Source organism: Notolepis coatsorum (genome assembly GCF_963971535.1).
Source record: "Notolepis coatsorum genome assembly, chromosome: 5".
In the NCBI taxonomy this organism is placed as follows: Eukaryota; Metazoa; Chordata; class Actinopteri; order Aulopiformes; family Paralepididae; genus Notolepis; species Notolepis coatsorum.
In genome coordinates, this window is record NC_140169.1 from 121,094,905 (window position 1) to 121,121,506 (window position 26,602).

The 26,602-nt window shown below is 42.6% G+C and overlaps 1 protein-coding gene across 1 annotated transcript; it reads left to right on the forward strand.

Annotated features, from left to right (window-relative positions):
• The first annotated feature begins 23 nt into the window (after positions 1–23).
• On the forward strand, positions 24–26,602 carry hadhb (hydroxyacyl-CoA dehydrogenase trifunctional multienzyme complex subunit beta). The gene is made up of 16 exons (XM_084314879.1): positions 24–107; positions 1,090–1,162; positions 1,324–1,365; positions 3,874–3,970; positions 4,074–4,118; positions 9,197–9,296; positions 11,117–11,204; positions 11,561–11,748; positions 14,486–14,666; positions 14,935–15,056; positions 15,576–15,655; positions 17,978–18,025; positions 21,198–21,285; positions 24,447–24,521; positions 24,795–24,959; positions 26,158–26,602. Exons 2-16 carry the CDS (start codon positions 1,096–1,098, stop codon positions 26,191–26,193), a joined length of 1,422 nt encoding a protein of 473 aa, XP_084171005.1. The 5' UTR covers positions 24–107; positions 1,090–1,095; the 3' UTR covers positions 26,194–26,602.

The following is a 26,602-nucleotide window of genomic DNA, read 5'->3' on the forward strand; positions in this document are numbered from 1 at the left end:
GCGGTATTTGTAGTCACTTCACTCGCTATTTGTAGTCACTTCACTCGCTGTGTCGGGCAGAGCTAATGTCAGGGAGGCAGTGTTGGTAGAGAGAGAACACGATACAGGTAAGAATGTCTATTTTCCCTCAACTCAATACATTTATACGGAAAAAAAACCTCAGTATAGATATAAAATATGTTCCTACGCCGCATGCGCAATTAACTGGAGGACAGCTGGTAATAATGGGAACTTTTTAGACAAGTCACGTTAATCCGCTAACGCTAGCTAGCTGAGCTCCAAAGCTTGCCATTCATACAGCTGACGCATCATCATCACGTTTCAGTGATGTTGTTGATGTTGTATAATTCCAACGTTCACTAGACAATTTGTACCAGTCTCGTCGTGACAGCTGTGTCGCAGCTTGGGGCACATATATACAGTTTCGCTGCCCTTGTCTGTCGGGTATAGGAATCTAGGTGAAGGGTCACGTCTCGGTTGGAGGCGGGGCTGCGTGGCAAGAAGTGATCCCTTCCCAATGACATTATATATTATATACATATCGAATAGAACAACATACATTAGGTAATCATCAACAGGAGAGCTGATATGTTACATAGCTGTCTGATTGGTGTATTGCCTCCAGTGGGATATGCTCATACCTGCAAGCTAGTCACATTTTTATCCCAAATTAGGGTTTGTTTGATTGATTGAAAATGTTATTAACAGATTGCAGAATGGGTACAGTACAGCTCAATACATACAATTGTTAAGGCGATGCAGACCAGAGAAAGACTTTCACACTTAAAGTGAATGATTTCTGCATGGTTTTGTGACTGTCTGTCACATTTTTCAGTCTGTGTTTGCAGCTATGTGTGCTGTAATGTAGGTCATAGGTCATTTAGGAAGAAAATATCGGTTGACCTTTTCATTCATAGGGGTTAAGGTACAAAGTAAACTTATACCAGCTGGGAAACTCAGGTGGTCATGTAAGTTGTCAAGGGAGGGCATTTCATTTGTAGAAGTTTACTTATATTACCGATGTTTAAAATCTATGTATTATGATGATGGTAACCACTACCTTGATATGTGTGTGTGATTCTGTTTCAGAATACAATGGCTTCCATGCTGATGAACACAATCCGCAGCGGCCCCGTCGGCCCTGCTAGGGCTGTGCAGTTTGGTGAGTCTTTCCGTTATGGCTTCAGGGGTTGTCAACAAAATAATATTGGGGTACAACAACAGTGTCACTTGCCACGATAGTTTATTTACACCTATGAGAGCAATGTTGTGGAGCTCTTGAGTGAAGATGATGTTGATGCCTGTGTTTCTTTCTGTCTACAGCGGCTCGTTCTCTCAGTACCACAGCACAGCTCCAGACTGGGGGTAAGCAGTCACACCACCTGAATGAAGAATTCAAATGTGTTAACTTTCCATGGTCTATGAAACTTCACCCAATATTTGTGAACATGAGCTACTAGGGCTGCTCGATTATGGCAGAAATCAAAATCACGATTATTTTTGATTGATATTGAAATCACGATTATTAAACACGATTACTCATTGATCATATGACGACGACTGCATTTGTTTTACCTTTCTTCTCGACCAAACGCTGCGCCTCTGTCATCTTCTACGAGTTACCGAAGACATTTCAAAATAACTGTTGAAACGAGCAGTGGCTCCCTCCTCCCTCTCAACATGAGCTGAAACTACTGTTTGGGCTTGTGTGTGTATGTGTGTGGGGCACTGCTACTGTATGAAGGAAGGGTGCGTTGCATTTACAACACTAGACAAAACAAGAGCAACATGGCACAATCGCTTTATCTTGTTATCTCGCTTTATCTTGTTCTCATGATTGTGAGAAGCCAACATTGTAATTGAAACTTGATTAATTGCCCAGCCCTATGAGCTGCTCTCATCAAACCAGACAAGTAAGACTCAAACATGTGATGTCATCATCAGGTATACATTCTGGAGCTGCTCCATTGATGATGAATGGGACACTGATTTTGTGGACCGACGGACTGTTTTATTCTTTATACCCAAATGAGCTTTAAGTTATACCTTATTTTCCCCATGGGGAAATGTGTCCTCTCCTTTGACCCATCCGAACTACTTAGGAGCAGTGGGCAGCCACAGTGCAGTGCCCAGGGACCAACTCCAGTTGCAAGTCCGTCTTTCATTGCATTTTCCAACTCCTCCACACAGTAGGTACCGCTCAGTCTGTGTGAACAGTGTAGAATGCTACATGGTAAGCGAGGCTCTTCTTCCTGTGTGCGTCTTCCACCATCTTGTACAGCTCTGGAGTCTGGGTAGCTCAACACGGCTGCAATCGGTCTCTCTTCCATCTTCACAGTTGCTCACAGCTAGAATGCTACACAGCGAGAATGCTATATGGAAGGTAAAACGGGGAAAGGGTTCCTTTTTCTGTGGGCATCTTTGCATTATGGCAAAAGTTGAATCTGGTTAAACTTTCTTGCCACATTCTACTGTGATTTTTATTTCTTGCGGTAACCACTGCTGAAGCCAAAACATGTGTTTTTCCCACATTGTCTGCTCTGATACCAGTGCCTTGGTCAAGGGCAATAGCTGGAGTATGCACCTAGGATCCATGTCTTTTATGGTGTGGGAGGTACCCGGAGGAAACCCACGCAAAAACTGGGAGAACATGCACACTCCACACAACCCCCCCCCCCCCCCCCCCACGCCAGGGTACGAACCCAGCATCTTGTTGTGAGGCAGACCACTGTGCAACTCAATACTATTCTATAGTAGTATTCTCAGTTCTGAGAAAAGAGAAAATGTATCCCTATACACAGAACATTCCCCTAAGTGCTCTGTGTCACCTGTAACAGTAGCTACAGACTTTATACTTGATGACATCACACGTTTTGAGTTTTAGCACTCGATAATAAGTAGTTATTCATGTTCACTAATATATTTGGACCGTCTTAGACCATAGGAATAACATGTATGAATTCTTAAAGGAACACGCAAACATTTTGGGAAATTAGCTTTACAGTCTTCAGAGAGACAAGAAGATGGATACCAGTTTCCTCTCTGTGCATTCAGTTGAAAGCTATCTGGCTTCATGTTAGCCTAGCTTAGCACAATGAATGGAAGCGGACAGTGCCGGTTAGCCTTCAGGAGAGGTGTTGGTTGGACAATGCCTAGGCTAACCGGCACTGTCCGCTTCCATTCATTGTGCTAACTGCTAAGCTAGGCTAACATGCAGCCATATAGCTTTCTACTGAACGCACAAAGAGGAAAGAAGAGAAGGAGAAGATGATAAGCTAATTTCCCAAAATGTTGGCGTGTTCCTTTTAGTTGAGCATAGTTCTCCTTTTAATAGGCTAATCATTTTCATCTTTTTAAATTTGAATTGTGGGTGTGTCATGCCTCTTATTTATGCCATCACACATACATCATACTATTACAGCCCCAATCTGTGATTTTCCATGACCATATAAATGAGGGTTATACTCACACTTGCACACACTCTTGAAGTTTGAGTTGTAAATGGCTTATTGGAATTAATCCATTGCAAATCAGAATATAGGTTTGTTTTAGTACAACATAAATAACTTTTTTACAGCCACAAAATACAGCAGATACAAATTAAAATCATATTACCTGTTGTCTGTCAACTACTAGAGAATGAAAACATGTCTCTTTATTATAAATTGTTTGGGGCTATCCATTTGTTTAAATGTGGATAATAATTGGGCCTTTAACTTGGTAAGAGCACAAACTATGACACTGTTAAAACTTAAAAGTCATCACTCAAAACATCCTTCTCATTTCACCACAGTTCTAGATCTTCCGGATTCCACTGGATCCATTTGTGCAAACTATTGTCTTTACTCCAGTGTCTTATCTGTGTCTCTCCAGTTCAGACCAAGAGCAAGAAGACTCTGGCCCGACCCGGGGTGAAGAACATAGTTCTGGTGGAAGGGGTCCGCACCCCGTTCCTGCTCTCTGGAACCACGTACGTCCTGTTCTAGTCTTATCGTGGCCAGAGTCACATTATATGTTGTTTCTTAGATCAGCCACTGTGGTTTGGAGATCAACGTTTTTGTTTATGTTTACAGATACAGTGACCTGATGCCCCATGACCTGGCCAGAGCGGCTCTACAGTAAGTGTGTGTGTAAGGGAGAGAGCAGCTCTACAGTAAGTTTGTGTGTGTAAGGGAGAGAGCAGCTCTACAGTAAGTGCGTGTGTAAGGGAGAGGGCAAACCACACGCTTCTCTAGTTAAACAGGTTTTATTGGACTATGATGCCACAATCATGTTGAGGCCATTGCCTTCTTTAGTTACTACATATAGACTATGTTTGCTAGTAACATAGTCCAGTAAAATATGTTTAATTACAGGAGACAAGTGCATGGTCATTCTATATTTTTTACTGTATGGCTTTCAACACCATTCTTTGTCCTCTGAAATTAGGGCTGTACCCGAGTCAGAGTTTTCTTAGTCAAGTCTGATTCGGCAGGTCAATATGATGAATTGACGGTTTGTTTTATATATATATATATATTTGGCTAAATACATTGGCATGCATTGCAGTGCTACAGTAGCATACGTTAACAGTCAAGTGCAACATCATGTCATTTATTTTGAGCATTTAAAATCAATAGACGACTGCATTTGATGGCTGATGTGAATTGCCAACAATGCATTGATTAGCCTCCATGTTGATTTGTCAAAATCATCTGTCACAATAATGAGACGGTAACTAGGGTTGCCGCAGTAATGTGTAATTTCCCATGACTAATAAACTCATGACAACACCGGTATTACCAGTGACACTGGACATTTTACATAATGACGCTCAATATCTGTAGAGAGCTTACTTTGATCTTTAATGTCTGTTTTTAATTGATTTTCAATTAAGTATCCATTTGTTGGACAGACGGTTGACGTTAGGTTCTAATTTAAAAATAAAACAACTGACAGAAATACCTTTCATCAATTCTTTATCTGATGGATCAATGTAGCTGTTATTTAGTGCATCACTCAAACATACTGTTGCTGGCCTGGACTGGTCCTCGGAGCTCCTCCAGTTGAGCTTTCGCTGCTGCTGCAGGGTTTAAATCTGTTGCATGGCCTCTAGAGCAGTCTTTCTCTGCTTCATGTGAAGTTAAATCTACTCTAGACGTGAAAGTTAAACTTAAGCTGCTCTGTACTGCGACATCCATGCACACTTTACGTTTATAATGTCTGACGAAGTATTGATAACATATTTTACAAATTAGAGTTGTTTTTATTTGATGAATGTCTGCATTGATATGTGAAAATGAACTAAGTGGATTTTATTTCTAACGTCAATCGGTGACCAATCGCAGCCACTCTTATTGTCTGGGACCAAATACGGCCACGCCCCATTCCCAGTAAAAAGTGGGAATCTCTAGAATGGGTTTCGGGCGACGCTGTATACGGAAGTGACTCTAAAGGTGACGATAGACGACACTTTCTGTTGTCAGTAGATGGCAGCATTGGTTTAAAATTAAAAGGTGAAAATGTTAAACTACAACAATACACTTCCCAAGATCCTTAGCACAGGTCACAGGTCACTGGGATGTGTCTATTCTTCGACGTGATCTGAACAGCGGTAAACTATTACTGCAGCCTCAGTATAGCGACCGCGAATGGTAAACTAATTATCTTAACAAAAGTGCGCTGGTAGCATTACATATGTTGTCTAAAGGGGGACATATGGTACAATTTAAGATTTTAATGATAATCGGCATATAAAGGACAACATAAAGCATCGTTAATTTGTAAGAAACCTCAATGAAAACGGTAATATTCGCTATTGTTATGAAAATGTGATAGAATCCTATAAAAATGTGGACGCATTTGGTCTATGTTCCGTTATATAAACGATGGCTCGACTCTAGAATCTGTCGACTGAGGGATCTCTGACAAATTATTCGAATTGTCAACGTTCAGGGTGCAGCCCTGTCTGAAATTGCATGTGATTTGCAATGAATGAGAATATTTTCGCTGTTGCCTGGTCTCACTGCTGCAGACAGGGTTCAAACAAGGTCCTTGAAGTGCTGGAATTCAACAAGCCACTTTTTTAACAAGGTGCTTAAAAAGTCCTTGAAATTCAAGTAAACCATGATAAAAAATTTCTGAATCAAGAAATAATATTTTTTTTCTAAAGTGTAACAAATAGTTGGAAATTGGTTTTAACACTTTGATCGCCATGGTTAAATTCATAATTTACCATCCCTCGCCATCTCTATTTGTCCATGGAGAAGTTCCCCTTCTTTGCAGGGCTATAACTTTTTAAATTGTATTCAGGGTGTCCGCGGGACCTTAAAAAGTCTTAAAGTCTTAAATTCAACTATCAACTATTAAGGCCTTAATTTGTCTTAAAATGTCTTAAATCCGACTTTCGGAGGTCTTAAAAACATGCCATGTCATCTTATGTTTCATTGTGAAATCTGGGGGGAAACTATTATTAACGGGAGATAAAGTCAGACTTTTTTTTTTTTTTTTTTCACGCAAACGGTACGCTGCGCAGTGGGGCGGAACCAATTTATGGTCCTTAATGTGTGTCGCCGTCGGGAGCTATTTCAGAACACCGGAGCATAGGTAACACGTTATTCAAGCCGTAGCGATAACGCTGACGTTTAGTTTAGTTTAATTGATTTGTATTTATTTGCACTCGTTAATTTAACATGGGAAAGTGCAAATTTAATGAGAACTGCCTCGAAAACCCTCTGTTTGCACCGTGTGGTTGGTCCCAGTGAAAGTACGAGGCCCGCTGCAAACTCTGCAAAAAGGATTTTAAACTGGGAACGATGGGAATAAAAGCAGTCGAGTCACGCATGCACAGCGCTAAGCATGTTACCTCTACAAAAACCCGCCTGCAGACAACTTCAATATCAAATTTCTTTTCGACGCCGTCCACATCAACTGCTCAGGGACAGGTAGGTCTACCACCAATTACATCTGCACCTGTCCGGGTAATGTTCGGCTCCACGCCAACCCTTGAAGCTGAGGTACTGTGGGTTCTAAATACGGTCGCAAAGCATCAGTCCTACAATGGAAATGAGGGACTAGGAGAGGTGTTTCAAGCGATGTTCCCTGACTCTGTTAGGATCTATGCGTAACAGTACTGTATATTTGCATATCATGTATGTCACAAATGTAACGGTAATATATACCTGTATGTCATGTATATCCCTATGCCATAAATGTCATGTATGTTGTGCATGTCATAAATGTCACTATGAATTGAAAATGGGGGACCCTGATGTAAACTAGACAAACGTCTTTCTCTGGTCTGCATCCCCTTATTATTGTGTGTATTGAGCTGTACTGTATTGTACCCATTCTGAAATCTGTTAAATAAAGTATTCATTCAACCAAACCACAAAAACAAAACAACTGGATGAATGAAAACTTTATTTAACAGATTGCAGAATGGGTACAATACAGTACAGCTCAATACACACAATAATAAGGGGATGCATTGCAGACCAGAGAAAGACGTTTGTCTTGTTTACATCAGGGTCCCCCATTTTCAATTCATATTGACATACACAACATAGAATAGATAGAATAGAAATACTTTTATTATCCCGTGGGAAATTTGACACTGCAAATCGCTCAACATTTAAACAGGACAGGTCACGAATTAGAATAATAACACAAATCAATAAAGTTGCCTAGGATAAGAGTAGAGTAAAATAGAATAAAAATGAAATAAAATATACAGAAATAAATACAGTAAAAACATACATGACATCATGACATACAGGTATATACTGTAGTACTGTTACATTTGTGACATACGATATGCAAATAATATACAGTACTGTTACCCAGAGATCATAACAGAAAATAGTATATATATATGATGGGGATGAGACTGTACATTAGGAGGAGGGGGGGGGGTTGGACATTTACCGTGGCCAGTTTCGAATTGCAGCCTCCCGTAGGTGCTCTTTAAGAGCGGTTTTGAATGTGGGCAGGGGTAAAGTGGGTTTTAGGAGTGAGGTTAAGCAGTAGTCTGACCAGTTTGTTTTGTGATGTTTGTAATCTTGTTTTTAGTGCCTTTGAGGTGCTTTGGTACCATGAGGTGCAGGCATAGTCGTAGTACCCTTGAATGAGTGTACTGAGAGTACCCATGATTTTTGCCATTTTGTTATCGTGAAATTGGTATTAAATTTAATTCTGAGTGGCATTAAAAAGTCTTAAAAAGCCTTAAATCTGACTGGGCTAAACCTGCAGATACCCTGTGTATTGCTAAATTGACATTATTATGGCCCATTCAATGTCCTATATCTATTGTTCAGGGTGTAGCAACGTTATACTTTTTCATTCACATATTCATACTAAAATACGGTCTAAAGTATAAGTATGTTATCGTTTTCTGCAGCTTTCTCCAGAACTTGATTTATAGCCCCAAATGCATTATATTGATGATGAAATACAGTTTGATAGCGATCGGTGCCAGATAAAAAATTTCAACTGGAGGTGGTTCTAGAAGTTACTACTTATCATCTGATGTTGACCGGATGGGCGGGGGGTCGTTTATAATTCCGTGGGCAACGTTAGATGATTCATCTAGTGTGGGTGATATGATCATCAGAGCAGGTTATATCGAACACGGTAATAATAAACGCTGAAACTTACCCCAGTCTCCTCGGGCCGTTGGGCGATCAGCTTGGAGTAGACTGTTTTCTATTATGGGATGTTGATCTAGATGAACCATTTCCAGGTTGTATAATACTATATACGTCCAAATAACGTTGTTTATTGAGTTAGGGCGAGCGATTGATTATCCAGTGTGTCGAGATGGAGTCCTGCTAACGATCGCGAGTGCCCGGACGAAATATGGGTGAGCACTTCCTGTTTGGCGCGTCACTTCCTGTTGGGCGATCTGCCGATCGGCCACCAGATGGCGCTCTTGAACCGTTAGAGAGTTGAGTGGAGCTCAGCAGTATATCTCAGGTCCCCGGAGGAGAAATATGATTTTGATCACAGATTTTTGAAATATTGATATCAAAGACGTGTTACGGCGTCTTCGGCAGAATGAGCATGTTTTTTTCTATAAAAACAGTATCCTTTTAAATGCCCTTTTTAAAATGAAAAACAGTGCTTGGAAAAGTACTTGAAAGTCCTTTAATTTCATGTTGCAATGTCTGTGTGAACCCTGTGCAGATGAACTTAGGGAGGTTTGTTTGTGTTTTCGTAGGGGTCTACTACACAAGACCGGTCTCCCTAAAGAAGCTGTAGATTACATCATCTATGGAACCGTCATTCAGGAGGTCAAGACCAGCAACGTAGCAAGAGAGGTAAACGCATACAACGCACATTATGCCATTTTGAATGCTCAAGGCGAGACACCCCAGGTGAATAGGCAAATATACTTTTTTTGTTGATTTTGAGATTGTTATATTTTGCTTCCTAAACATGTCTTCTATGAAACTAGTGACAATAAAACGTCAATAACACACATTTAGTTGTTTATTTTACTTCATTTTGCCTTATTGCATCCATAAATGTGCACATATTTAATGGGGAAGTGCCTCATTTGCATATATAAACATAAAATTCAGAAAACTTGCAATATATTTTTTCTTAGTTTATATGTACATAACAAACTGGGAAAGTTTCATAGTGATATCTATTCAAATATTCTTTGCCTATTAGGGGGTACTACACTGTACTACACTGTTTGTAGCCTGTGTGTAGTTATGTTCAGTTCAATAACATTATTATTATTATTATTCAGTTATCAGGCATGTGTTTAGGTTGTCTATTACTAATGGTTTGATTAGGTATTGTGTTTGTAAATATCTGTTTAAAAAAAAAAGTATGGCATTTTACAATACAGAACTTTGAAGGCGTTTTTCCCAAAAATGAGTTTTAAGAGTTTTTCCTCATACTCTGAGCCAGAGATCTCCACTTCAGTAGCACTCGCATACACCAAACCTTCCAGTTCTATTCATATCTATGTTCTGAAGGTATTTACAGAAGGGTTTGTTGATATCGCATTCATACCCTGATTTATATCACATTTTATTCCTAAAAACATGGCGAAATATGGAATTTTACCATAAAAATGGACTGAATGGAGTATTTTCTGATTTATGGAGTGATAAAAAGAGATATCCAAAATCCCCTCTGTAATAACCTTTGGCTCTAATATGTCAACAAAATGAAACTATAATTTTGAAAATGGCTTTATCCAATGTTCAGATTTCTGTCCTGGAATTATATGCAAATTAGTGCATATTTAAGTAGATCATGCCTCATTTGCATATTTAAACATACAATTTCAGAAAACTTGTAATACAAAAAAGTCTTGTCTTAATATAAGTAATCAACTGGGGAAGTTTCATTGTGATATCTATTAGTTAAATGTTTTACCATATTCACCTGTAGTGTCTTGCCTTAATTCAAATCCACCAATTACATTATACATGTGTGAGATTAAAATGTTTCTAAGGGCACTTAAATAAAACATTAAAAGCATTGTCTCTCCACATACAGCCTGGCTACCTTAACAGTGGAAACTGAACAGAATTCTGCTAGGTGTTCCTTCATAATCACACACACACTAATGCGCACAAAGTCAATTGAAAAACGCGAACGGAGGAGAACAGACTCAGTTTAGCTCGAGGTGTCGTGAATGGTGTTCACTCAAGTTGAAAATATTTCAACTTAAGGCGAGATGGAGCGACTAGGTATTCTCTTAACGGTGAATATGAAATATACTGCTGTGAATGCTCTGTGGCATCTAGATATTGAATAGGTTACATTTGGAAAAGGTCTTGTTTTTGTAAATGTCAATAAGGCCACTTGTGACCAAATGCACTAGTATGTCTTCATGTTAGTATTGCTAGTTATCAGCTGTCAAACTGACATGAATAAAGTCAGACTATTTCTCTTTGCGTTGTCTGAACGTAGAGAAATAGGAGCCTCTGAGGATTGTTTTAATGTCCTGTGATGTACTCCCTGATCAAATGCATAACATATTTTACCATCTATCTATCTTTCTTTTTCCTTTTCTTTTTTAAGAACAACGGTGCTTTAACTTCATTAAATTGACTAATTCTATTGGAACCCAGATGGGTTTTGGATGTGATAATGACACATGTTTGTATTGCAGGCAGCGCTGGGTGCAGGCTTCTCTGATAAGATTCCATCCCACACGGTCACCATGGCCTGCATCTCTTCTAACCAGGCCATGACCACCGGTAACTTTGTGTGGGAGGGGGAGAGATAATTCACTTGTCAGCTGCTTCATGAAGTGCCATTTTAACTGTAGCTGATAATAGGAGCATTATGGGGGTTCAGCCAGCTAGAGAGAACACACTGATACAAGTGTGTGCGTGTTGTCTTTCCAATTATTTTATATGCTTCCTTCAACCTGGTTGTCAATTGAGTGCACATGTAACTGACAATATTGCAATATTTATGTATCTTTGTATATTATCTTTGTAATTGCATGTGGAATAAATAAATCATTTGTGTGCGTGATAAATGTTTTACAAAATCGAGGGCAGTCGGTTGGTTCATGTATTTCCATGATGTGTGTAATATCTCTCTATAGGTGCTGGTCTGATCGCCGCAGGCCAGTGTGATGCCATCGTGGCGGGCGGAGTGGAGTTCATGTCCGACGTCCCCATCCGTCACAGCCGCAAGATGAGGAAGACCATGCTGGCTCTCAACAAGGCCAAGACCATGGGCCAGAGGCTCGGCCTGATCGCCAGCATCCGCATGGCTCACCTGGCCCCCGAGGTACACCACACTACAGGCTAGGAGCATGGCTCACCTGGTACACCACCACACCACAGGCTAGGAGCATGGCTCACCTGGTACACCACCACACCACAGGCTAGGAGCATGGCTCATCTGAACATCACACCACAGGCTAGGAGCATGGCTCATCTGAACATCACACCACAGGCTAGGAGCATGGCTCACCTGGTACACCACACCACAGGCTAGGAGTATGGCTCACCTGGTACACCACACCACAGGCTAGGAGCATGGCTCACCTGGTACACCACACCACAGGCTAGGAGCATGGCTCACCTGGTACACCACACTACAGGCTAGGAGTATGGCTCACCTGGTACACCACCACACCACAGGCTAGGAGCATGGCTCATCTGGACACCACACCACAGGCTAGGAGCATGGCTCATCTGAACATCACACCACAGGCTAGGAGCATGGCTCATCTGAACATCACACCACAGGCTAGGAGCATGGCTCACCTGGTACACCACCACACCACAGGCTAGGAGCATGGCTCATCTGGACACCACACCACAGGCTAGGAGCATGGCTCATCTGAACATCACACCACAGGCTAGGAGCATGGCTCACCTGGTACACCACACCACAGGCTAGGAGCATGGCTCACCTGGTACACCACACCACAGGCTAGGAGCATGGCTCACCTGGTACACCACACCACAGGCTAGGAGCATGGCTCATCTGGACATCACACCACAGGCTAGGAGCATGGCTCACCTGGTACACCACACCACAGGCTAGGAGCATGGCTCATCTGGACACCACACCACAGGCTAGGAGCATGGCTCACCTGGTACACCACACTACAGGCTAGGAGCATGGCTCACCTGGTACACCACACCACAGGCTAGGAGCATGGCTCACCTGGTACATCACACCACAGGCTAGGCTAGGAGCATGGCTCACCTGGTACATCACACCACAGGCTAGGAGCATGGCTCACCTGGTACACCACACCACAGGCTAGGAGCATGGCTCACCTGGTACACCACACCACAGGCTAGGAGCATGGCTCACCTCGTACACCACACCACATGCTAGGAGCATGGCTCACCTGGTACACCACACCACAGGCTAGGAGCATGGCTCACCTGGTACACCACACCACAGGCTAGGAGCATGGCTCACCTGGTACACCACACCACAGGCTAGGAGCATGGCTCATCTGGACACCACACCACAGGCTAGGAGCATGGCTCACCCCCGAGGTACACCACACCACAGGCTAGGAGCATGGCTCACCTGGTACATCACACCACAGGCTAGGAGCATGGCTCACCTGGTACACCACACCACAGGCTAGGAGCATGGCTCACCTGGTACACCACACCACAGGCTAGGAGCATGGCTCACCTGGTACACCACACCACAGGCTAGGAGCATGGCTCACCTGGTACACCACACCACAGGCTAGGAGCATGGCTCATCTGGACACCACACCACAGGCTAGGAGCATGGCTCACCTGGTACACCACACCACAGGCTAGGAGCATGGCTCACCCCCGAGGTACACCACACCACAGGCTAGGAGCATGGCTCACCTGGTACACCACACCACAGGCTAGGAGCATGGCTCATCTGGACATCACACCACAGGCTAGGAGCATGGCTCACCTGGTACACCACACCACAGGCTAGGAGCATGGCTCACCTGGTACACCACACCACAGGCTAGGAGCATGGCTCACCTGGACACCACACCACAGGCTAGGAGCATGGCTCACCTGGTACACCACACCACAGGCTAGGAGCATGGCTCACCTGGTACACCACACCACAGGCTAGGAGCATGGCTCATCTGGTACACCACACCACAGGCTAGGAGCATGGCTCACCTGGTACACCACACCACAGGCTAGGAGCACAGGACGGAGGGACGGATTAAAGGCGGCATCATAATAATTGATGGTTTCAATTTAAATGTAAACGGATTCACGGCATTGTGGGAGATCAAACGTGGGGGGATTTTTTTTGTTTTTGTTTCCGTGCCCCTAAAAGTAGTTGCAAAGGATTTGCGCTACTTCTACCGGGAGAGAGACAATTTAGATAACTAGATAAGCATAATTGTTTATTGAGATCCCTGTTGTAGAAGAATACATTTATAGGGGATGAAACTATGGATTTAACAAATTCTGGAGACGCCAGAGCCGCCCCTGGGCAGAACATCGTGGGGCTTTAATGTTGATGCTCACATGGTGGGGGAGGGGCGGAGCGACACACGCACACACCAGGAAGCCAGGAAAGGTTTAAATATCGAAACCAAGTAAGATCATACTAGTCTGACTTAAAGGCCCAATCAGTGATCCAAATGTAAGCTAATGGGTAGCTTCACCACCAAAAATAAGAATGAAGACTTATTTTTATTCTTTATTGACTTGAGTTCTTGATACAAGGACTAACTATAGATAATGGGTAAATATGATTATTTTTTTATTATGCATTTTGTGGCTGTAGATGGGTTTGTTTACGGTATAATACCGTATTTTCCATTTACAGATCAAACTCTTCAAGAATTTTTTGTGTGAAAAGCGGCCTGTGAGAGTAAAGTATTTTTCCCCAATTGGTTTAAAAGAAAATCCTTTGGGGCTCGTGTTTATAACGGCAACCGTATATAAAATGACTATTTCACAGCTTTGCACTATATTATGATCACCTAGCAACACTCGAGTAAAATCATGTTGTTTGACATGGAATCTGTTCCCTGTCTCTCCAGCTGCCTGCAGTAGCAGAGTTCTCCACAGCAGAGAGCATGGGTCACAGTGCTGACCGCCTGGCTGCCGCGTTCGGAGTCACCCGGTTGGAGCAGGATGAGTTCGCCCTGCGCTCACACACACTGGCCAAGAAGGCCCAGGACGCTGGCCTGCTGGAGGACGTCATCTCCGTCAAAGTGCCAGGTATTGGAGACACACGCACACACACACACACACACACACACACGGGCAATTCTTTAGGACCCATACACACTCATACACATATCCTCATTGTCACACACACACAGTCAATTCATTAGGACCCATACACATATCCTCATTAACACACACACAGCCTAGGTTGCTATGAGCGACGGATGATGCAGTTGAAATGGTTCAGGTAGAGTACGGTTGTTGCCATGGTGACCATCTTTTTATTTTTTATTTTATTTTTCCCTGCCGGTCTCTCCAGGGCGTGACATTGTATCCCAGGACAACGGCATCCGTCCATCCTCCATGGAGCAGTTGGCCAAACTGAAAGCTGCCTTCGTCAAGCCCCACGGCACCGTCACTGCTGCCAACTCCTCCTTCCTGGTACACACACCCGAATTGATCCATGATTTATTTAAAGGGGAACTATCTTATAAATGGCCCTTTTCAGTGTTTAGCATTGTTTCCTGGCTATGTGGACTTATATTAATAGGATTTATGTATCTAACTCATATTTGCGCATTCTTCCAATTTTCCTCTCACAATATTCACCCTTACTGAACCGAGTCATCTGAAAATGTGCATATCTGTGATGTCAGAGATTTCTCAGCTGCATAATAATGTGGTAGTTGGTGTGGCAGTTGCCACCAGGCCACACAGTGGTTGGAGCCCAGCCTCAAAACGGCTTAAGATCTTGAGGTAGAAAAATGCTGTTTTTGAGTACTTGATTAGAAATGCAAAACAATGAATTTTTTTGAAAAAAAAACCTTACAGAGGTGTTCCATAGACTCACAGGAATTGTGTAAAAGTGCCCAAATAGTGAAATAAATAGTAAAATAGTTCCCCTTTAAAATTAAATGTTGTATGAAGCTCATTCATTCTCTGATGCGTGTGTGTCCTCAGACTGACGGTGCCTCTGCTGTGCTCATCATGTCTGAAGAGAAAGCCCTGGCCATGGGCTACAAGCCTAAGGCCTACCTCAGGTAACTTTACCCTGAGCATATATTTAGCTTACCTTACTGTACTTTGTAATGTTACACTATGCTGGCTACATATCACAGCCTGGCACAAATGTATGTATAGTGAAATTAACTTAAGATCCCTTGGACCACTGTATGTCATGTAGTCTCATTTAATTTACTCAGACACATTCTATACATAAAATCCAGGCCACTTATTTATCAAACACTTCCCCTGAAGTTGTTGAAATGGTCCAAAACATCAGTCTTGTCTCTTGAGTCGAACGTTACATTTGTTATTTTCACTCGGTCACATTGGATTCAACATGTTGGCGGTCAGCAAGCAGACAGACTTCACCATTGAAGGTTTGACAAAATGGACCATCTCAACAACTTCAGGGCGAGCGTGTGGCAAATAAGTCGCCTGAATTGTATGTTTTAGGTGATGTAGAATGCGTGCCTTTGCCAAGCATGCGTGTCCTCCTATAAACATTAATACCAGTAGATATGTTGCCCCACAATGCACTAATGAATACTCTTATGAAAGAGCGTGAAACTTTATAAAATATTTAATTCTTCAGGAAGATGGAAATTTAGCGTGTCTTATGAGTTAGTCAATAACAACTATGTAAAGGTGGTCGGCAAACCTCTACTTGGGTTGAAATAAGAATAGTAATGTTTAAATGACGATAAAGTTGTAGCAGTAATGGCAGTAATGACTGGTGAGAGGTAGGCTTGCCGCGGTAGTCTGTGATGCCAGTGTTACTCAAGTGTTCAGGCTACACAGTACATTACTGGCCCACCGCCCCCACCGGCATATGCTTTTTTTTATTTTTATAGAAATAACCTATTTTGATAATTTTCACATATCGATGTCTACATTAAAAAAAAATATATATATATATATGCTAATTTGTTAAAACGTGTTATCTAGTGTGTAAGTCAGAACTGCACGTGTCTGCGCGGACAGCAGCTATTTCTTTTACATTTCCCTTTCACTTAGTGAGTAGTCTTAACTTCTCGTGAAGGAGAGAAAGAAGCTCTAGAGATGACACGACTCATTAAAACGATAGCAGAGGGTTCCCAAATATTTTGGATTAAACCTAGAGCAGCGAAAGCTCGACTAGAGAGGAGCTCAGAGGACCAGTCCAGACCAGCAGCAGTATGTGATCAATGCACTACGTTGATCCGTCCACCAATGAACAGAAAGTGATGGAAGGTATTACTGTCCATTGGTTTGTTTTTAAATTGGAACTTAATGTGAACTCTTGTCTGTCCAATAAATGTACACTAAATGTACAGTAATCATTGAAATGTATTAAACAGATGTAGACAGACAGACAAGGCGGAGCAATCTAGCTTGTGTCCATATAGTGTTTTTTACTGGCGGGGCGCTGTGGAGAAAACAAATGCTGCATGTGAGTTTTGTATCTATGGCAACAGTGTAACTATCACCAACCACCATTGTATGACAGACTAGCATTGTTACTTTTGATTAACATTGTTATTTTATTGTCTCCTTTGCATTTTATTGTATATTTGTTATTTACTTCTGTTGTCTTGGCATCGCGATTCACCCGTTTGCCTTGTATTGTATATCTGTTATTTTTATAGCCTGGCATCGCAATTCGGCCGCACAAAAACGTCTGAGCGCTCTGACAGCAGAAGCCGGGCGCAGTGCTTTCCCTCTAGGTGGCTGCATGTGCTCCTGCATACGCTCACTCCTCATTCATGGGATTTTTTTTTAAAAGCACCCTGAAAAAACCCCACTATATGTGGACACAAGCTGCGGCTAGATTGCTTCGCCTTGTCTGTCTTCATCTGTTTTTAATACATTTTTCAATTATCAGTATACATTTGTTGGACAGAGTTCACATTAAGTTCTAATTTAAAAACAAACCAACGGACGGTAATACCTTCCATCACTTTTCTATTTGTTCATTGACGGATGGATCAACATAGTGCAAAGACCAGCGCTCTACAGATATTGAGCGTCATTTTGTAAAATGTCCGGTGTCACCAGTCACACCGGTCTTGTCATGAGTTTATTAGTCATGGGAAATTTCACAACACCACCTAGTGAGAGGGCTATAAATGTAGCGGAGCTGGTTTGGAAAGATTATTTTGTGTTGAGCTCTGTCCTGACTCTAAATTTAGCCCTTGAACCCTAAGAATGTAGATAGTTAAATGTGTCTTTATTTTATGTGTGCCTGTGTGTGTGTTTTAGCCAAGGTTACATGAAGGGAAATGACAAACAGATTGGTCAGCCAGGTCTGAGATTGTGAGGCCTTGTGTCAAATTACTAGTTTCAGTCGTTCTGATAATGTTGTGTGTTTGACCCTGCAGGGACTTTGTGTATGTGGCCCAGGACCCCAAAGACCAGCTGCTGTTGGGGTGAGTCTCCTAGTCTCTCTGCTTTTCACCTCTGACCGCCCAAGGCGTCAGAGGTCAACTGCTCTCTAACACATGTTGTACCGTCGTCTCATGCTCTAACTGTCTCCTCATGCTCTAACTGTCTCCTCATGCTCTATAACTGTCTTCTCATGCTCTAACTGTCTCCTCATGCTCTATAACTGTCTTCTCATGCTCTAACTGTCTCATCATGCTCTATAACTCTCTTCATGCTCTGTCTCCTCATGCTCCAACTGTCTCCTCATGCTCTAACTGTCTCATCATGCTCTAACTGTCTCCTCATGCTCTATAACTGTCTCTTCATGCTCTGTCTCCTCATGCTCCAACTGTCTCCTCATGCTCTAACTGTCTCCTCATGCTCTATAACTGTCTCCTCATGCTCTAACTGTCTCCTCATGCTCTAACTGTCTCATCATGCTCTATAACTGTCTCTTCATGCTCTGTCTCCTCATGCTCCAACTGTCTCCTCATGCTCTAACTGTCTCATCATGCTATAACTGTCTCCTCATGCTCTATAACTGTCTCTTCATGCTCTGTCTCCTCATGCTCCAACTGTCTCCTCATGCTCTAACTGTCTCCTCATGCTCTATAACTGTCTCCTCATGCTCTAACTGTCTCCTCATGCTCTAACTGTCTCCTCATGCTCTATAACTGTCTCCTCATGCTCTATAACTGTCTCCTCATGCTCTATAACTGTCTCCTCATGCTCTAACTGTCTCCTCATGCTCTGTCTCCTCATGCTCTATAACTGTCTCCTCATGCTCTGTCTCCTCATGCTCTATAACTGTCTCCTCATGCTCTATAACTGTCCTCATGCTCTATAACTGTCTCCTCATGCTCTAACTGTCTCCTCATGCTCTAACTGTCTCTTCATGCTCTCTGTCTCCTCATGCTCTATAACTGTCTCATCATGCTCTATAACTCTCATCATGCTCTATAACTGTCTCCTCATGCTCTATAACTGTCTCCTCATGCTCTATAACTGTCTCCTCATGCTCTATAACTGTCTCTTCATGCTCTCTGTCTCTTCATGCTCTCTGTCTCATCATGCTCTAACTGTCTCCTCATGCTCTATAACTGTCTCATCATGCTCTATAACTGTCTCCTCATGCTCTATAACTGTCTCCTCATGCTCTATAACTGTCTCTTCATGCTCTGTCTCATCATGCTCTATAACTGTCTCTTCATGCTCTCTGTCTCTTCATGCTCTATAACTGTCTCTTCATGCTCTATAACTGTCTCCTCATGCTCTATAACTGTCTCCTCATGCTCTATAACTGTCTCCTCATGCTCTATAACTGTCTCCTCATGCTCTATAACTGTCTCCTCATGCTCTATAACTGTCTCCTCATGCTCTGTCTCCTCATGCTCTATAACTGTCTCCTCATGCTCTAACTGTCTCCTCATGCTCTAACTGTCTCTTCATGCTCTATAACTGTCTCTTCATGCTCCGTCTCCTCATGCTCTATAACTGTCTCCTCATGCTCTATAACTGTCTCCTCATGCTCACTGTCTCCTCATGCTCTATAACTGTCTCCTCATGCTCTATAACTGTCTCTTCATGCTCTATAACTGTCTCCTCATGCTCTATAACTGTCTCCTCATGCTCTGTCTCCTCATGCTCTATAACTGTCTCTTCATGCTCTATAACTGTCCATGCTCTAACTGTCTCTTCATGCTCTATAACTGTCTCCTCATGCTCTATAACTGTCTCCTCATGCTCTAACTGTCTCCTCATGCTCTAACTGTCTCATGCTCTGTCTCCTCATGCTCTATAACTGTCTCCTCATGCTCACTGTCTCCTCATGCTCTGTCTCCTCATGCTCTATAACTGTCTCCTCATGCTCTATAACTGTCTCCTCATGCTCACTGTCTCCTCATGCTCTATAACTGTCTCTTCATGCTCTGTCTCATCATGCTCTATAACTGTCTCTTCATGCTCTCTGTCTCCTCATGCTCTATAACTGTCTCCTCATGCTCTGTCTCCTCATGCTCTATAACTGTCTCTTCATGCTCTATAACTGTCTCTTCATGCTCTATAACTGTCTCTTCATGCTCTATAACTGTCTCCTCATGCTCTATAACTGTCTCCTCATGCTCTATAACTGTCTCCTCATGCTCCTCATGCTCTATAACTGTCTCCTCATGCTCTATAACTGTCTCCTCATGCTCTATAACTGTCTCCTCATGCTCTATAACTGTCTCCTCATGCTCTATAACTGTCTCCTCATGCTCTATAACTGTCTCCTCATGCTCTAACTGTCACCTCATGCTCTAACTGTCTCCTCATGCTCTAACTGTCTCCTCATGCTCTATAACTGTCTCCTCATGCTCTAACTGTCTCCTCATGCTATAGAACTGTCTCCTCATGCTATAGAACTGTCTCCTCATGCTCTATAACTGTCCTCATGCTCTATAACTGTCTCCTCATGCTCTAACTGTCTCCTCATGCTCTATAACTGTCTCCTCATGCTCTATAACTGTCTCCTCATGCTCTATAACTGTCTCCTCATGCTCTAACTGTCTCCTCATGCTCTAACTGTCTCCTCATGCTCTAACTGTCTCCTCATGCTCTATAACTGTCTCCTCATGCTCTATAACTGTCTCTTCATGCTCTCTGTCTCCTCATGCTCTATAACTGTCTCCTCATGCTCTATAACTGTATCTTCATGCTCTGTCTCCTCATGCTCTATAACTGTCTCCTCATGCTCTATAACTGTATCTTCATGCTCTCTGTCTCCTCATGCTCTATAACTGTCTCCTCATGCTCTATAACTGTCTCCTCATGCTCTAACTGTCTCCTCATGCTCTATAACTGTCTCTTCATGCTCTCTGTCTCCTCATGCTCTATAACTGTCTCCTCATGCTCTATAACTGTCTCCTCATGCTCTATACTCCTCATGCTCTAACTGTCTCCTCATGCTCTAACTGTCTCCTCATGCTCTAACTGTCTCCTCATGCTCTATAACTGTCTCCTCATGCTCTATAACTGTCTCCTCATGCTCTCTGTCTCCTCATGCTCTATAACTGTCTCCTCATGCTCTAACTGTCTCCTCATGCTCTAACTGTCTCCTCATGCTCTATAACTGTCTCCTCATGCTCTATAACTGTCTCCTCATGCTCTAAGTCGTGTTGTACTGTTTGACCTACACAGGCCAACTTACGGCACTCCCAAGGCCCTGGAGCGTGCAGGGTTGACCATGGACGACATCGATGTCTTTGAGTTTCACGAGGCCTTTGCAGTAAGTGACCGTATTGAAAGGGTGAATGTGTGTATTGAAAGGGTGAATGTGTGCACGGAAAGTGGTATTTAACTGTTCACTCTGGGACTTTTGCTGGACAAAGTGTACACAGCATTTTCAGCTTGCTGGACAAATGGCTAAAATCATAGTTGCATCCTTTATCAGTGTGTGAAAGCATGTACAGTATTAGGCTCCGTGGTAGGCTTATGTAACGAGATGATATTGAAAAGGTTTTGTACTTTTTAAAACATTAGTTGGCCTTTCCTAAATATGAAATAGGCGTGCTTTGCACAACACGCTGGATTGGTTCAATGGAAAGATGCAGACAGACGGACAAGCAGCTGGGACAGGGGTTGTGAGGACATGGAAACCTGGAGCCTCTCAGCTCTCCTGTCTTCTCTCAGCTCTCCTCCTGTCCTCTCTTAGCTCTCCTCTTCTCCCCACTTCATAGTATAATTATATTCTATTGATTGATAGATATTCTTTATTGACAATAACAATATGCTGTATGGACTCGCAGGGAGATGCCACATTATTTGTAAATTGTCAATAAAAAGTCCAAGTGCTTATTTCCATGGTGGTCCTTTTGAGTCTAGGTGTATATATACATTATGTATGTACTGTATATATGTATTTTATGTACAATATGTATGCCCGACTTTGCATGAGTACTATCACGCACCATCTTTCATTCATGACAACCTCTAGCTTTACTGCAGCGCTCGCTGTCTGACATATTACTGATCAGGGGAGGAAACTAACTTTTTGGCTTACCAGCCAACTGGCGAGTATCTGATTTTTTTTACCAGACAAACTGATTTTTTACCAGCCAAAAAAAATCGCTAATTGTGATAATTACTTCTTTGTATGTCTTCGTCTAAATTGATTTTCAATCATAGTAATAATCACACCGTGTCTCTACTCTTTAAAATATTTATTAGCATAAAACATTAATAACAGTCTACTCTCTACTCTTCACAATATTAGCATAACACATATTAACATGAAAGAGGGATCTATTCTGGACTGGTTTGGGCTGAACTGGGCAGTGAAAGATGCTGGGTTGGACTGGGTTGGGCAGTGAAAGAAAAAAACCGAAGTATGTTGTGAAGTGTATAGATAGATAGATGTGAAATGTATAGATGTAGCAGTACTGTCTATCTGTATGTCGTGTATGTCATATGTTATGATGAATTGAAAATGGGGGACCCTGATGTAAACAAGACGAAAGTCTTTCTCTGGTCTGCATCCCCTTAACAATTGTGTGTATTGAGCCGTACTGTATTGTACCCATTCTGCAATCTGTTAATAAAGTTTTCAATCAGTCAATCAAGTTAACTTTGAACCTCGGTTGTCAAGCCACGTCAATGTTGTGTATGCATCCGAGTGTTCACTGTGCCTTTAAGACGGCACGGTGGCCTTACGACAGTGCTGTGAAGTAACGTCAGTTGGGTTGGTCTGCTGTTGTGCACTGGTTGAGCTAGCCCCTTTCGTGACTGCGATGTGCAAGCCAGGGGCTTTTGAGCATGAAATAAAATGTCTAACCTTACGTCGTAGTCCGGTGCGCAATAGACTAACATACACCTCTGTAATTTAAATGTGTCCTTGCCTTGGACTCGAGAGTTGTACTAGGGTTGGATGCAGTTCCCCGTTGCTCAGTCTGTCTGTTTTCCATCTTCTGTGTTTAACGTTATCTGTTTGCGAGTGCTTCCTTGACTGATGGCCAGTACCACGGGACTTTTATTCAACATTCTATATTTCCGCGGGTTGGCCAGTACTGCAGGAACTTTTATTAAACATTATATATGTCCGCGGGTTGGCCAGTACTGCGGGAACTTTTATTAAACATTATATATGTCCGCGGGTTGGCCAGTACTGCGGGAACTTTTATTAAACATTATATATGTCCGCGGGTTGGCCAGTACTGCGGGAACTTTTATTAAACATTATATATTTCCGCGGGTTGGCCAGTACTGCGGGAACTTTTATTAAACATTATATATGTCCGCGGGTTGGCCAGTACTGCGGGAACTTTTATTAAACATTATATATGTCCGCGGGTCTTGTGCAGTGCTCTCGTGGCACTGTCAACTCGCCAGACTGGCGAGTGGTCTTCATGAATCACTCGCCAAACGTAAAAAATACTCTCATTTGGCGAGTAAAGTGGCCTAATTTCCTCCCCTGTTACTGATGTATAACCCCCTGATGAGTTTCACCTGGGTGACCAATACAACTATAGGCTAAGCAATGTTTTCTTTTTCTGCCGGACAGTAAGTCTGGTAGGCTTTTAATTTTCTGGGCTGCCATAATTTTACTGCCAATTACCTGCTAGCATAAACTCTGATAAGTGCACACAGACTATGTATGTGTGGTAGGACCTAGGTGCATTAACACGTTCAACGATTGATGTAGCAGTTGTATAGCTCAGAAGAAGCTTCTATCCCCAGGCCATCAGGCTGCTAAACGAACAATGAATGAACACTACACAACAACAACCACCAAACGCACATAGCACACACATCCACACGCACACACTCACTTAAACAAACACACTGTAGCACCCACTCCACACACTTATAGCACACACCCACTTTAAACAAACACACTGTAGCACCCACTCCCCACACTTTATATTTATTGATGAAGGATTGCACTACAACTCGTACACCTTACTGTAAATTGTACCTAAATTGTACCTCATCCCATTTCTGCTTTGCACTATATAGTACTGTACATTAGTACACTGCATAGTATTGTATATTATATGGTAACTCAGAACATTGTACATATGTCTATACCGATCACTGTGACCTCATTTTCTTCTTCTAAATTACATGCTATACTATGTTATTTGATACTATCTTGTCTAGCACAGTCTCTGGAGCGTAACAGTAAGAAGCATTTTGTATGAAAGTATTCTGTACTTCTGTATGACAACTATTAAAGAAACTTGAAACTTGTATAATGGAGGCGATGATCTGGTCTCTGGCTGATTCCATTGTGGCTTTATTCATGGTGATCCATGTTTAAGGAGATATCGAGCAAGATTTCAAATGGTTGCTCCCTCTACGTCCTACACTTCTGGCTTCTGAGCTGTTTGAAATCAATGTGTTGATTTGTCTGGTATCTATAATAATGCTGTGTTTTTGTGTGTGATACAGGGCCAGATCATGGCTAATCTGAAGGCCATGGATTCAGACTGGTTTGCCCAGACGTACATGGGTAGAAAAACAAAGGTAAAACGTCCTCCTGTTACTGTGATCTCTGTTATGAGCAGGTGTGATTATCGTTTGGTCCTAACAGCCCCATATGTCTGTACTCTCCTCGGTGCTGTGTTCTTATACAAACGTCTATATCTTGAATGTTTTTGTTTTTTTACACACGCTACTTTATAATTATTTTGTTACAGCTACTTGAGTAGATGTTTAAAGTATTTGTACATGCATTTACACAAGACTATTTTTGTATTGTGCCCATCTCTGATCTGTATTGTTTTGATTTGTGTGTAGGTGGGTACTCCTCCTATGGAGAAGTTTAACCTGTGGGGAGGGTCTCTGTCTCTGGGTCATCCGTTTGGAGCCACAGGCTGCCGGCTGGTTACCACAGTAGCACACAGACTACAGAAGGAGGGGGGTCAGTACGGACTGGTGGCAGCATGCGCAGCAGGAGGACTGGTGAGAGACACACACACACACACGTACATAGGGGGAGGCTTACTGTGAATTAGAGCTCAGGCTGATCCAATATATAACATTCATATTGTGGCGACCCATGTAATGAGCTGCGGCCGACCCGGGTTCGATTCCCGGACCCGGCGTCCTTTGCCGAATGTCTTCCCCCCCCCCCCCCCCCCCCCCCGCTCCGTCTCCCGTTCTTCCTCTACCTGACTGCCCGGTAGTACAAACTAATAAAAATCTACCAAAAACACAAACATTCATATTGTTACTGCATTATGAAATAAAACAATATCCATATTAGCAGAGACTGCAACATGGGCATTTTTAAATATGTTTTCTAATGCACCTAATGAAAGAGATTTAAAAGACTACGACTACATTGGTCATCACACCTAGAAATACTAGGCCTACATTGGTCATCACACCTAGAAATACTAGGCCTACATTGGTCATCACACTCAGAAATACTAGGCCTACTTTGGTCATCACACCTAGAAATACTAGGCCTACATTGGTCATCACACCTAGAAATACTAGGCCTACATTGGTCATCACACTCAGAAATACTAGGCCTACATTGGTCATCACACCTAGAAATACTAGGCCTACATTGGTCATCACACTCAGAAATACTAGGCCTACATTGGTCATCACACCTAGAAATACTAGGCCTACATTGGTCATCACACTCAGAAATACTAGGCCTACATTGGTCATCACACCTAGAAATACTAGGCCTACATTGGTCATCACACCTAGAAATACTAGGCCTACATTGGTCATCACACCTAGAAATACTAGGCCTACATTGGTCATCACACTCAGAAATACTAGGCCTACATTGGTCATCACACCTAGAAATACTAGGCCTACATTGGTCATCACACCTAGAAATACTAGGCCTACATTGGTCATCACACTCAGAAATACTAGGCCTACATTGGTCATCACACCTAGAAATACTAGGCCTACATTGGTCATCACACTCAGAAATACTAGGCCTACATTGGTCATCACACCTAGAAATACTAGGCCTACATTGGTCATCACACCTAGAAATACTAGGCCTACATTGGTTACCACACTCGCACTTCACACGCTAGTGACCTTTTGGTTACATTTTGTATCCATAATCCACTGCAGTAATTGTCCCTTCTCATGGCGTCTCTGTTTTGTGTGTGTGTGTGTGCTGCAGGGTCACGCCATGGTCATCGAGGCCTATCCCCAGTAGAGCGGCCGGGATCCTCTCTGATCCGACAAACGGAACCGACAACCCGTCTACACGCTCACGTGTGAACACGACACGCAGACTGTACATACTAACACCTCTTTGCCTTGTTGGGTTAACGATGCGTGTGCAAAGGCCTGTAATGTAAATGAAACTAAATGCAGTGTCTAATTTATAGCAGGGACGTCACTCTCTGTGCATGGTGGGTTGCCTTGACGCGTGGGCTTTTGCAGCACTGACGTCTGGACTGGTGGACGAGACGCGTCCCATGATCTGCCAGTAATGTAACGTACAGTATAGAGAACCTTGACTCTCCGAGTAGCTCTTAAAGACGCTATTGTGATGCTTGTAATGCTGTTTATATGCTGTACTATTTCTTTTTACGTAAAAGATTAAAAGGTCTATTGAGAAA